This window comes from Mustela lutreola, chromosome 11 (assembly GCF_030435805.1).
Source record: "Mustela lutreola isolate mMusLut2 chromosome 11, mMusLut2.pri, whole genome shotgun sequence".
Classification (NCBI taxonomy): Eukaryota; Metazoa; Chordata; class Mammalia; order Carnivora; family Mustelidae; genus Mustela; species Mustela lutreola.
In genome coordinates, this window is record NC_081300.1 from 88,576,073 (window position 1) to 88,587,275 (window position 11,203).

At 50.7% G+C, this 11,203-nt stretch overlaps 1 protein-coding gene across 1 annotated transcript; it reads right to left on the minus strand.

Annotated features, from left to right (window-relative positions):
• Window positions 1-195: 195 nt before the first annotated feature.
• RFC5 (replication factor C subunit 5) lies at window positions 196-11,196 on the minus strand. Its single transcript, XM_059138941.1, has 11 exons — window positions 11,007-11,196; window positions 9,240-9,304; window positions 8,834-8,970; window positions 7,583-7,662; window positions 6,612-6,685; window positions 5,046-5,205; window positions 4,241-4,322; window positions 3,816-3,945; window positions 2,933-3,010; window positions 1,848-1,902; window positions 196-838 (listed from the first exon to the last, which is right to left on the minus strand). Exons 1-11 carry the CDS (start codon window positions 11,069-11,071, stop codon window positions 742-744), a joined length of 1,023 nt encoding a protein of 340 aa, XP_058994924.1. The 5' UTR covers window positions 11,072-11,196; the 3' UTR covers window positions 196-741.
• Between the last annotated feature and the right edge of the window lie 7 nt (window positions 11,197-11,203).

The following is an 11,203-nucleotide window of genomic DNA, read 5'->3' on the forward strand; positions in this document are numbered from 1 at the left end:
TGCTGCAAGAGAGACTGCCACCCCGTCCACAGGGCCCTGTCCTTCCCGCATTGGCGGGGGCGGGGGCGGGGGCGGTTTGGAGCCCAGCCCCAGCACACCTGCCCTGCCTGCACTGACAGAAGCCCAGGTCCCTACCCCTGCTGTCCCTGCCACAATTAGGAACTAATTGCTAGTAGAGAAGAAATAAAAAGACGATTTTAAAGTAAGCCAGCTGAGCCCATTTATAAGAGTACAGCAGTTTGGGCCAGAAATCCATGCACATCTCTTTTTCTTCTTTGACACCTACTCAGAGCAGATCCAGAGACCGCACCCCCCACCGAGGTCTGTGCACTTCCGTGTGGGGCTCCTCTGTTCACCTGGAGTTAGAAGACACTGCCCCACGGGCGGTTGGGAAGCCTCAGGTTCCAGACCAAAATGGGGCAGGCCAATTTCCTGTCTTCCAAGCAACTGAAAGGTAAAAGCCTTAAGGCTTTAAAAAACAAAAGAACCCCCCCAAAAACCTCATTGCACTTTCTTTTTCCCTATAAAACACAGTGGGCAGTGCAGCAGAGAGCTGGGCCTTACAGCTATTCTTGACCTGCTGTGCCCGGCCTCAAACGCTACTTTCTGAACCTTGGCCCAACCACGCTGGGAAGACTTTCCCAAAGCTTGGGGCGATAGTGGCATTCGTGCCCAGCTGTAACTCAGTCCCGCCGTCTAGTCTCTGTGGGGCCTGCGAATTGCTGCGAACAGGCTCGGTGTTCAGGCCTCTGTGACAATCAGGTCCCTGGTGACCTGGAAAGCAGCAATGAGGGAACTCAGCTGAATCTTCTCGTTGGTGCCTACAGACAGTCTGTACCTAAAAGAAATCAAACAAAAGGTAAGAATGGAGTATCGTGGACAGCTCCCTCTTGACAAGAGAACGAGAGCAAAGACAGAGTAGAGTGCTGGAGGGGGAAGGCAGGCGATCAAACTTGATCCTGGCCAGTCATCTTCAGTGTCCCCTGACATTTTCCTCTCTGCCCTGAACACTCATTTATCAGCTCACTCAAGCTAGTAAGGAAAAATTAAAAAGTTTATCAGTGGCAGTGTTCTGAACTTGGCTAGCTATTTAGATGTATACGGAACTGAAGTGATCAAGACTTACTTCTTCCCTCGAAAGATGATGCACTGAGAGATTTTCTTCCTCTTAATTCACTTAGAAGAATGGTGGACGGGGGTTCTGTGGCCTAGTTAGCAAAGCAGGACACTGGTGATTCATCTTGCCACCTTTCCAGGGCCCAGCCAGTGAAAGGAAAATCATGACGTTGGTCACATAGGGAGAAGTGACCTCGTGTGCATGTGAGAGCCCGCGATAGCCAATCACAGTTGGTCCCATGCTGGCGTCTGTTCTGAACCCAGTGCTTCTGCCCCCTTTATGCCAGCTGCCAGCTTCACTGGGGGCTAATGACTGTTCATGGAACCAGGCAAAGTGGAAAACGGAGTTTGTGTTTACTTTGCCTCCCAATATGCTTTGTTACAGCAAAAGGCTTTAATAACAGCTGGGCAGTTGCTTGTCCCCAAATGACCTCGATGCAGGAACGGAACTGGGCCGTCCAGGTAACGGCACTTCTCGAACCAATGTGGACCAAGCCTTTGAGGTCTAAGGAGAGGCCTTTGTCTCCAACATGTCACTGAGCCGAACCTGTCCTTGTGTTCATTCGTATGTTGAACAAGCAAATCAAATCCTTCCCGTGTTTGTTTCAGTGATGGATCCCACCAAAAACTAGATTATGCGACGTAGGAAGGACAAAGTTGGAGCCAAACAGAAAGAAAAAACGCACAACAGAGTAAAAAAGGGAAAGGAATCAAAATCAGGAAGCACTCACTCTATGTCTGCCATTTTGGCCAATAAATGCACTCGAACTGAAGATGGAAAGTCAACTGTGGGGAGAAACAAATTCAAATGAGTGAGGGTCTGCCACTCCCTAATACAATAAGAAAAAAAAAAAAAAAAAGTCCCACGACAGTTATGAGCTTAAACGTCAGGAGACACTAAAGGTGTCGAGGCATCAGGTCACTAGCTGCCACACCTCTAAGGAAGTGAACACTGGATGAGTCTTCAGTTTTTACCCATTTTGCAAGCAAGTTCCAAAGTGATCACAAGAACCTAGAAGAGGGAAGGACGCTGCTTTAGGAACAGGGCAGCTCTGGGAGTGAATGGCAAAGCCAAGTTCTCACTTGTTCTGCCAATTTTAAAAACAAATCATTGATTTTTAAATCTATTCATACTCATTTTCCACAATCCAAGTGCAGAGCTGGGCTCCAGCCGACCACATTCTTGGTCAGCTGGCCTGGGTGAGGCCCTGAGAGACACGGGCAGAACATTCGCAGACCCAACTGTCGGCAGTTGGCTGCCGCGGGGGGAAGAGCTGCCCTGAGGAGGCTGCACAGCAGGTCACCCGGGGAACCTGAGAAAATCCGGATGCCCCCAAACGGCCAAGTGATAGGTCTGGGGTGATTTCCTCTGTGCTGCCAAGGTTGAAAACCAGGACTCTGTACAGAAGATATGGCAGAGTATGGAATTTAATGACGGTTTAGTTCAGACGGCTCTGCTTTATGCCCTAGACAGACGTTCCTCCTCTTTCTTCCCTTTTGGGGGAAAATACCCTGAGAAATGTGAATTAAGAACACTGTTTCCTGCTGTAAAATACAAACCCTCCGAGGAGAGAAAGTTAGCCCCCTGGAGCTGCTTCCCCAAGAGTCTGAGAGGTTAAGAGTCATTTTGGAACAACAAAACAAAAACAAAACAAGTTTTAAAAAGCAACAAAAGAAAACGAAAACCGGGGGCCAGGTTTATGCTTCATTCCCGTTTCTCTGCTTCAAAAGCGAAGCGTCGTGTTCCCTCGCTCCTGCCCTTAACCGCCCCGCTCACCGCCTCCTGCAGCTTCTTAGCTGGGGAAAACGGAGTTACCTCTGTGCACGAATAGGTGGATCTCAGTCAGGATGTCATGGAGCGCCAACCCCTTCAGCGTCTTCAACTCCATAATATCTAGAAAGGAACAGTTAAGGCAAAGGGCCGGGTTCCGGAACAAACATGCCGCACAGCAATTTGAATCCCAAGCCCGTTGGGGGTGACTTCTGGGAAAGGTTCTCACCCCAATGTGATGTCTGAATCTAGCTGTGTCAGGTGGGCTCCAATTCTAACCTGTACTAGGTTTTCATCTTCCACAAGGGCTTTCTGATAGAACTGTCTCTGCCCAGTAGAGGAAAGAGCCGAATGCGTCCCCCAGAAGGCCGCCTCTCACTATCCCTGGCTTTGAATCTCACAGCAGAACCAGAGTAGTGCTGGCCACTCAAGAATGATCACATCGGGGGCGCCTGGGTGGCTCAGTGGGTTAAGCCTCTGCCTTCCGCTCAGATTATGATCTCAGGGTCCTAGGATCGAGCCCCACATCGGGCTCTCCGCTCGGCAGGGAGCCTGCTTCCCCCTCCCTCTCTGCCTGCCTCTCTGCCTCCTTGTGATCTTTATCTGTCAAATAAAATCTTTAAAAAAAAAAAAAAGAATGAGCACATCTGCCAGCCCCAGCGCCAAGGTCGTCCTGCTGCTCGCATCCGTAAGCAAGGGGGCCTCAAGCTGTACCCACGTCAGACTCCTTCGGGAAGAACATGAGGGCCTTAAAGACAAGGACCCGCTCCACCCCCAGACCCGTGTTCCCTCAGCAAGCGGACCAGCCCCACGAGCAGCCACCGTCTCTGGCCAGCGGGGTCTCGGTGCTGGCTGCGGCCTGGGCTACTGGGCCAGGCTTGGGCCTCAGGTACGTCGTGTGCTGTCCACAGGACGTGAGGAAGGATACTTCTGTAGGCCGTGGTGAAGTCTTGATTCAACATCCAGTCCAGAATGTTGGCAATGTCGGACTTGAGGGGGTGCCCGGTGCACGTGTAGACCGTCTCCTCCGTCACCTTCCCGAAGGCCATGTTGGTGCTCTGTGCAGACGGAGGGGGAGAATCGTGACTGTCACAGCGGCCACCATGCTGCAGGCCGGTCAGGAGGGAGCGGAGGCAGCGGAGCGGGTGTTCCGGCTCCAGAGCCCGTCCCTCGCTTTCCCTGGTTTGCGGCACATTAATCTCAGTTACTCAAAACCCAAAGGTAGGGGGACATCAGTGGTACATGATGAGATCGAGATCCTACCCATTTCTCGATTTCTGAGCTACTGCTTTGGTCTTTCTCGAAAACCGCTTCCAAAGCGGCGCCTCAAGATCTGCTCCAGCGGCACCGTACCTGCAGAATGTTCAGAGCCCTTCGCATGTCTCCACTGGAAAGGGTCACGAGTGCTTTCATCCCGTCCTCACTCAGGTCCACTCTGAAAGGAACGAGGCAGGAGGAAGTAAGAGGCCCTCAGAAAGCACGAGCATTCACCAAGAGTGCGACCAAGGTTTTGAAATAATGAAAAAAAAAGGGAAGGACACAGTTAACAGTACTCTCCCGATTGGTGGGGGATCTCGAATCCGCTCTGGTCTTCAGGGCTGTGGGCTTCACGTTAGCAGAGACCACCCACCCCGAGACGGGAAAGACCCTCACCGAGGACCAAGCACTGCCGTGTTGAGCAACTGGCTTGGAATTCTGTTCTGAGAGGCAAGTGTGCTGGCGAGGGCTGTGGTCACGGAGGCAGAGCACCCCGCTTCAAAAAGCAGCAGCTTGGGCTGGCTATGGGCTTGGCAACTGGTTAGACAGAAGGTAATGTCTCGGTACCTTCCCTTCTAGTCCCAAAAGGCTGGAGGCATCTTAGCAGAAGGGACTCTGGCAGCACGCAGTTGCCAATGACCAAAGAAGAGTAGGAGGAAGTCGGGACAGCTTCCCGGGGTGGAGGATGGAATCGAGAGAGGAACCAAGTGCCTCCTGCGACGGCTGTCCGTGAGACGCCGGGGAAGCCGCAGCTCGCAGACCCCGATGCGACTCTGGGCCAGGCACCCTCCTTAGCTCTTACCACGCCTCATCACCTCCGACTGTAAACCCGCCAGCCAGCCCAGGGCCCTGCCTCCCAGTCCCCAAGGCCCTCAGCTTTCCTGCTTTCCCCTGTACTTACTTCTCTTCTTCTATGACGTGTTCCAGGCGGGGGACCATGAGTTCAGGAGTCAGCGGGCCGAATCGGAACCTTGTACACCGGGACTGCAGGGCGGGGATGATCTTGGACAGGTAGTTACAGATGAGGCAGAATCTGGTATTTTCCGTGAATTTCTCAATCACTGGCAAGGGAAAAGAAAACCAGCTCCTGTCCATTCTGAGCCTTCCAGAGCCCTGGAGGCCCCGCACTCTTCCGTGCTCACGTGCACGAGCAGCGGCCGTCCACGGTCGGGGTGCTACGGGAGCAAGGCGCTGTGGCTGGGGTGGCCAGGACCGGAAGCCAGCCATCCTCCTCGCCCAAGCGGACAGACATGCCGCTTAAACAAGACTTTATGAAATGTGTCCCTTCCTTCTGAGGTGCCATGATTCTGGCATCCTTGCCATCCTGCTCCGCGGCACTACGAACTCCTTTTGCATAAATCTCCACCTGGCAGGTTGATGACGCCCCGCCTTCTAATGGGGGCAAGGGGGTGGCTTGCTGTGGACTTCCGAGTGGACTGTCTCGAAGCCTTAGAACATTCGACAGAGTGCTAGTCAGATTCGGCAAGCTTAGGAAACACGGGGTGCATTCTGTAATGACCCAATGTTCTTGCATGGGGACCTGCCCAGACTGACAGTCACTGCACAGAGCAAGTGCTGAAGAAAGGCTGCCAAAGCTTTTAAGATCAGAAGACACTCTAACTGTCCTCCTCCTGCCCTGAAACCCACTCCTCCTCCCAACTCCCCAAGACCGTTCCTGCCTCCTAGCTGATCACCTCAGAATCTTAGCAAGAGAGATCACCAGTATCCTTTCAAAGAAATCCACTGCACCAGGGCCCTAAGATAGAAAACTCATCTGATACTCTCCTTCCCTGCCAGATCAGCCCCTCGGCAAAGACAGAAGTCATGTCAACTCTCTGAGTGTGACTACGTTTTCAGAATTGTTTTCCTGGCTACTGTCTACCTTAGGGTACCAAGAGCAGAAAGTTCTACCCAGGAGTTTAGGACCGACAGCCTTTCCCTATCTACCACCGCCCATTCTAAGACTACAAATTCCCAGGACACCTGGCTGGCTCAGTCGGTTACGCTGCTGCCTTCAGCTCAGGTTATGACCCCAGGGTCCTGGGACCGAGTCCTGCATCGGGCTCCTTGCTCAGCAGGGAGCCTGCTTCTCTCTCTGATTCTGCCTGCTTGTGCGCTCTCTCTCTTTCTGAGAAATAAATAAATAAAATCTTAAAACAAAAACCAAAAAAACCCCCCACAAATTCCCAACCCCACATTGAACCCCATGGAAAAGGACGGGACAGCACTGTCTGGTCAGACTTAAAGTCCCACCAGGGCCTCTATCTTTCAGCTGCTGAAAGGGGAAACCCCAGTACCGAGAGCTTTGGTCTAGATCGTCCAGTGGGATACAGGAAGGTCAGCAGATTTCTCTGGGCCAGAAGATGAAATCGGTCAACAAGCCACCGCATGGCTCATGTTCCAAGAGCCTAATTCTCTCTCGAAGGCACTCCTGAGCCAACACGCCATCCCCGGGAGCGCTTCCTACCTCTCCTCAAGGCGTTCTGGGCATCCTGAGTCATGGCATCCGCTTCATCCAGGATCACTAGTTTGAAGCCTTTCCTAGGAAAACAAATGGCACCGTCTGAAGATGTCTTCAATCTCACCTCCACTTCTGGGCCGAACCGGAAGTTGTGCCTTCAGGCTGTGCCATCAGGCCCTGCCTCAGAGAGTCCATTCCTCGACCTGAGCAAAGGAGGCATCTGTGGTCACACAGAGGACATGCCTGTCACTCTACTCTTAGAGGAACTGAGGTCTGACTTGGGTATTTTTGTTACATTGCTCCCCCTGGCACATTCACCTTTCTTCTGTGCACACATGGTGTCCTGTTCCTCAGGCCTGGCTCTGCTTTCTCCACCACCGTCACCCTCGCGCATGCCTGTCTTTTCATCTTTCCCTTTGTTTACCACCTCCTCGTGATCCCTCTCGATCTCAATTCATTTTTGTTCAAATTTAAACTAGCTCATCTGGTCTTAGGATGTAAACAGGTTTTGGTTAACTCATCAAATGAAGTTAATGCTTCCCAAACAACCTGCTAATATAGACTTAGGTCGTATTTTATTTTGGAACTCTTTCTTTTTTTTTTTTTTTTAAGATTTTTATTTATTTATTTGTCAGGGATAGAGGGAGAGAGAGCGAGCGAGCACAGGCAGACAGAGAGGCAGGCAGAGGCAGAGGGAGAAGCAGGTTCCCTGCCGAGCAAGGAGCCTAATGTGGGACTCGATCCCAGGGCGCTGGGATCATGACCTGAGCCGAAGGCAGCTGCTTAACCAACTGAGCCACCCAGACGTCCCTGGAATTATTTCTTACTAGCATCTTTGTACCTCTTTTTCATGGCTACTTTTGGTGAAGTCATTTTGTACCTTTATAGACAAGCAAAGGGGAGGATTAAAAAAATAAAGCTCTGTCCTCTCACTGATCAGAGTCTCCAGGGAGAGAAATTAGGCAAATAATTCTTACTTAAATATTGTCCTTGTGCTAGCAAAGCTCAGGATGGGTCCCCGAACGATCTCTATTCCTCGGTCATCTGAAGCATTCAGCTAATGCGGGAGAGAGAAGGCAGAGTCCATTAGAAACACGTTTGTATGTCATCTACGAACTTACTTACCTTTCATCCACCCAGCTCGGCAAGCTAGGTCTCCAGGTCTAACGACAGCTGTGAAATAAACACTATTAAAAACCAAGATCACAACTGTATTTAAAACTCACAACTCACTACACCATTACGTTACGTTCTGAAAGGCAAATGACTGTGTTTCCTTCCGCACGGGAGGACAACCACTGACATACTCTGGTGGAGTAACTCATTGGCCTGACCACAGTGAACAGCACCTCGGGCATGAACAGAATCATGCTGATTTGAGCCACCTCAACCCAGAGCAACCCAGAAGTTACCAGTCTTTAACATACTGAAGGAAGAACACTGGTGGCAGGAAGGTTCTAAGAGCTATAATGAAAAAATTAGTTAGACATTTTTTTCTTGCAATAGACAATATTTGCAACTTTGTAATCTAAGGGTATCAGTCCACTCTCAGAGCAAACAGATGGCATTCGCAAGTTCAGGGATTTGAAGAGAATGACATGTAGAGAGATTTGAAACCGCGGGGGGATGGGGAAACCACAAGAGCTGTGCAACTCCTCTGCAACTGCTGGGACCCACTACCAACCCCAGGTCTTAAGAGGTGAGTGGGGGAGTGGTGCTCAGCTGGAGAAGGCTGTGGGATCTGCCCAGCAGGTGGGGATGCTGTCAGCCTGTGGTGACCCCCCAGACAGAACCAGGCACCGCTCTCCTTCCCCCGACTCCTGCCAGGGCCCCTATTGGCCAAATGTAACCAGGGGAACCAAAGGACAAGGCAGCCTGTAGTCAAGACAATTCAGCCTTCCAGGGCAAGAACGGGAGGGAGCCACATGGAGACGAACTCTGGATGGGCACGTGGAAGACAGCAAGCCACCGAGTGACCACTCACTGAGGCACCCCAGAGTGTTTGCGTGCAAGTTGGCAAAGGCAAAGAAAAATATCCAGCCCTACCACTGCCCTCTAGCTAATGCCAACTCAGGCCCAAATGTCGACTCTAGACAAAAGCCACTCGAGATATTTTGTCTGTTTCTTTCCCCACCTCCAGCACAGCAACTTACTTGTAAAGTAAGACAAATCTAAGAGAACTAAGAGACTCGAGTTCTTTGCAGAGTGAGAAGAATCCTCTTACTTACCTCCAAGACCATGGAGCCAAATTCCTTATCTTTGTACAGCTGTTTTGCACAGGCCAGGATAGTGGAGGTCTTTCCCGTCCCCGGAGGACCATAGAGAAGCAGGTGTGGCAGGCGGTCTTCACTAATAAATTTCTGAACTGAGGATTGGGAAGAAAGAGAGAGCCCATCAGTTTCCAAGAGTTGCCTTATTCACCTGGGCCATAGAGTTGGCTCGAACGCACTTCAAGTCCACGTTCAAATAAGAGGCAGACGCAACAATGAAAAATCTGAAGGGACTCAGCTCTTACAATAACATTCCATAAAGCTCAGTCAGATACTTCAAGGTTATTACTCAGCAGAGACATCACCAAGAAATTTATACAGGTCCTCCAACTAGAATGACAGCAACTGACACACAGATGCTTACTGGTACTCAAAATGTCCTGATGAGAAATCAGATCGTTCAGTGTCTGTGGCCGGTATTTTTCAACCCTGAAATAGAATGTAGCATGGATTACAATACACACGAATGCCAGAACATGCTGTCACATGCAAAAGAATCCTTTCATATCCTAATGAAAAGAGAAAGGGAAATAAAATCCTTTAACTTTGAATACAGACCACTGGTTCTCAACCAGGGACAGTTTCATCCTCCAGAAAACACTTGGTGATATCTGGAGACATTTTTGGTTGTCACATTTGGGTGGAGGGTGCTACAGGCCTCCAGTGGATAGGCACCAGGGCTGTCACTAAACATCCTACAATACACAGGACAGCCACCATGCCTGCCCCCAGCAAGGTTATAGCCCAAATGCCCACAGCACTGCTCTCATTTTACCTTTCCAGCTATCTGCCTATAAATAATCTCAACCTGGATGGGCACCTACTATTTCAAAGTAAATTAAAAACTGAACTCACTGGGGAACGTGGGTGGCTCAGTCGGTTAAGCATCTGCCTTTGGCTCAATTCCTGATCTCAGGGTCCTTGGATTTTGCCCTGCCTTGGGCTCCCTGCTCAGCAGGGAGTCTGCTTCTCCCCCTCATGCTTGCTCTCCCTTTCTCAAATAAATAAATAAAATCTTTTAAAAAGATTGACATCAGACATATACATCAGAAGATGAATGGGCAAGTAAGTGGTGGTCGATCCATACAATGGATTATTCACCCATAAAAAGAAATGAAGCAACCACACCCGCTACAACATGATGAACCCCAAAAACATGATGCTGTGAAAGCCGCCAGTCTCCAAAGGCCATACACCGATTCTATTTATATGACCAGCCACAATAGGCAAATTCAGAGACAGCAGATTGGCAGTGCAGGAAGGGGACGGTGGGGATGGACAGTAATTGCCCATAAAGTATGGAGTTTCCATCTGCGGTAAAATGAAAAATTTGGGAACTAAAGAGTGACACAGTAGCACAACATTCTCAAAGTACTTAAAGTCACGGAATTATACCCTTTACAATGTTTACAACTGGAAACGGTATGTTATGTGTTTTTTTCCACGATAAAAACAAACTGATCTTCTTAGACAAGACCAACTTGGAGCTTTCCAAGACATCAGGATGGATCCCATCAGTTTCTAAAACAACATTCAGAGGCAACTATGAAAGCAGGATGGTTACAAGTGCAAGCTCTCATTTCGCCTGGGTTCAAATCCCAACCGGTTTCTAGCTCCGGACCTGACGCAAGTCCTTGAACCTTTTGGGTTTACAACTAGAATAATAACTACCTCCCTTCTAGGGTCTTTGTAAAGATGGAACGTCTAACAGGGTCCCTGCTAATCTAATAAGAAGCCATTTAAATACAACTTAACTGGGAAGCGTTATTATCATCATGATCATTTCAGTTTAGGATTTGAGCAATAATTGCATCGAAGATCCCGGCAAGAGTAGAGAGCATTTTGGCACGGAGGCCGATGCAAAGTCAGAAGATGCGGGATCTAACCCCAGTGCTGTAACCCGCAGCGCGTAAAAGGAATGGGGGCGGTGGGAGTAGGGCAGCGGGAAGACCTGGCAAACGTCCTAGAAGAACGGAGGGGGCTGAGGAGCTGGGGATGTCAAGGAGAAAATCTGGGGCTCCGTCCGGGCCAGGTCGGGGGCGGCAGGACGAGGTCCGGCGGGCGGCGGCCTGGCCGCTGGCCCACCCGGGTCACCGATCCCCTTTCCCGCGGCAGACAGGCCTCCTCCTACCAGGGCAGGTTTCTGATCTTGGCCGCCACCGGCTGATGCTGCTCCTGCTGCGCTGAGGACTCCATGGCGGGGTGATAAAGGTGTCCAGGTCCGCCGGGGTCGCCGCGGGCCCCGGTGACCTGCACAGTCACTAGCTGCGAGCGGGCCCAGGTACCCGGGCACTTAGAGTTCGCGCGCAAAAGGAACTCTCGCGAGAC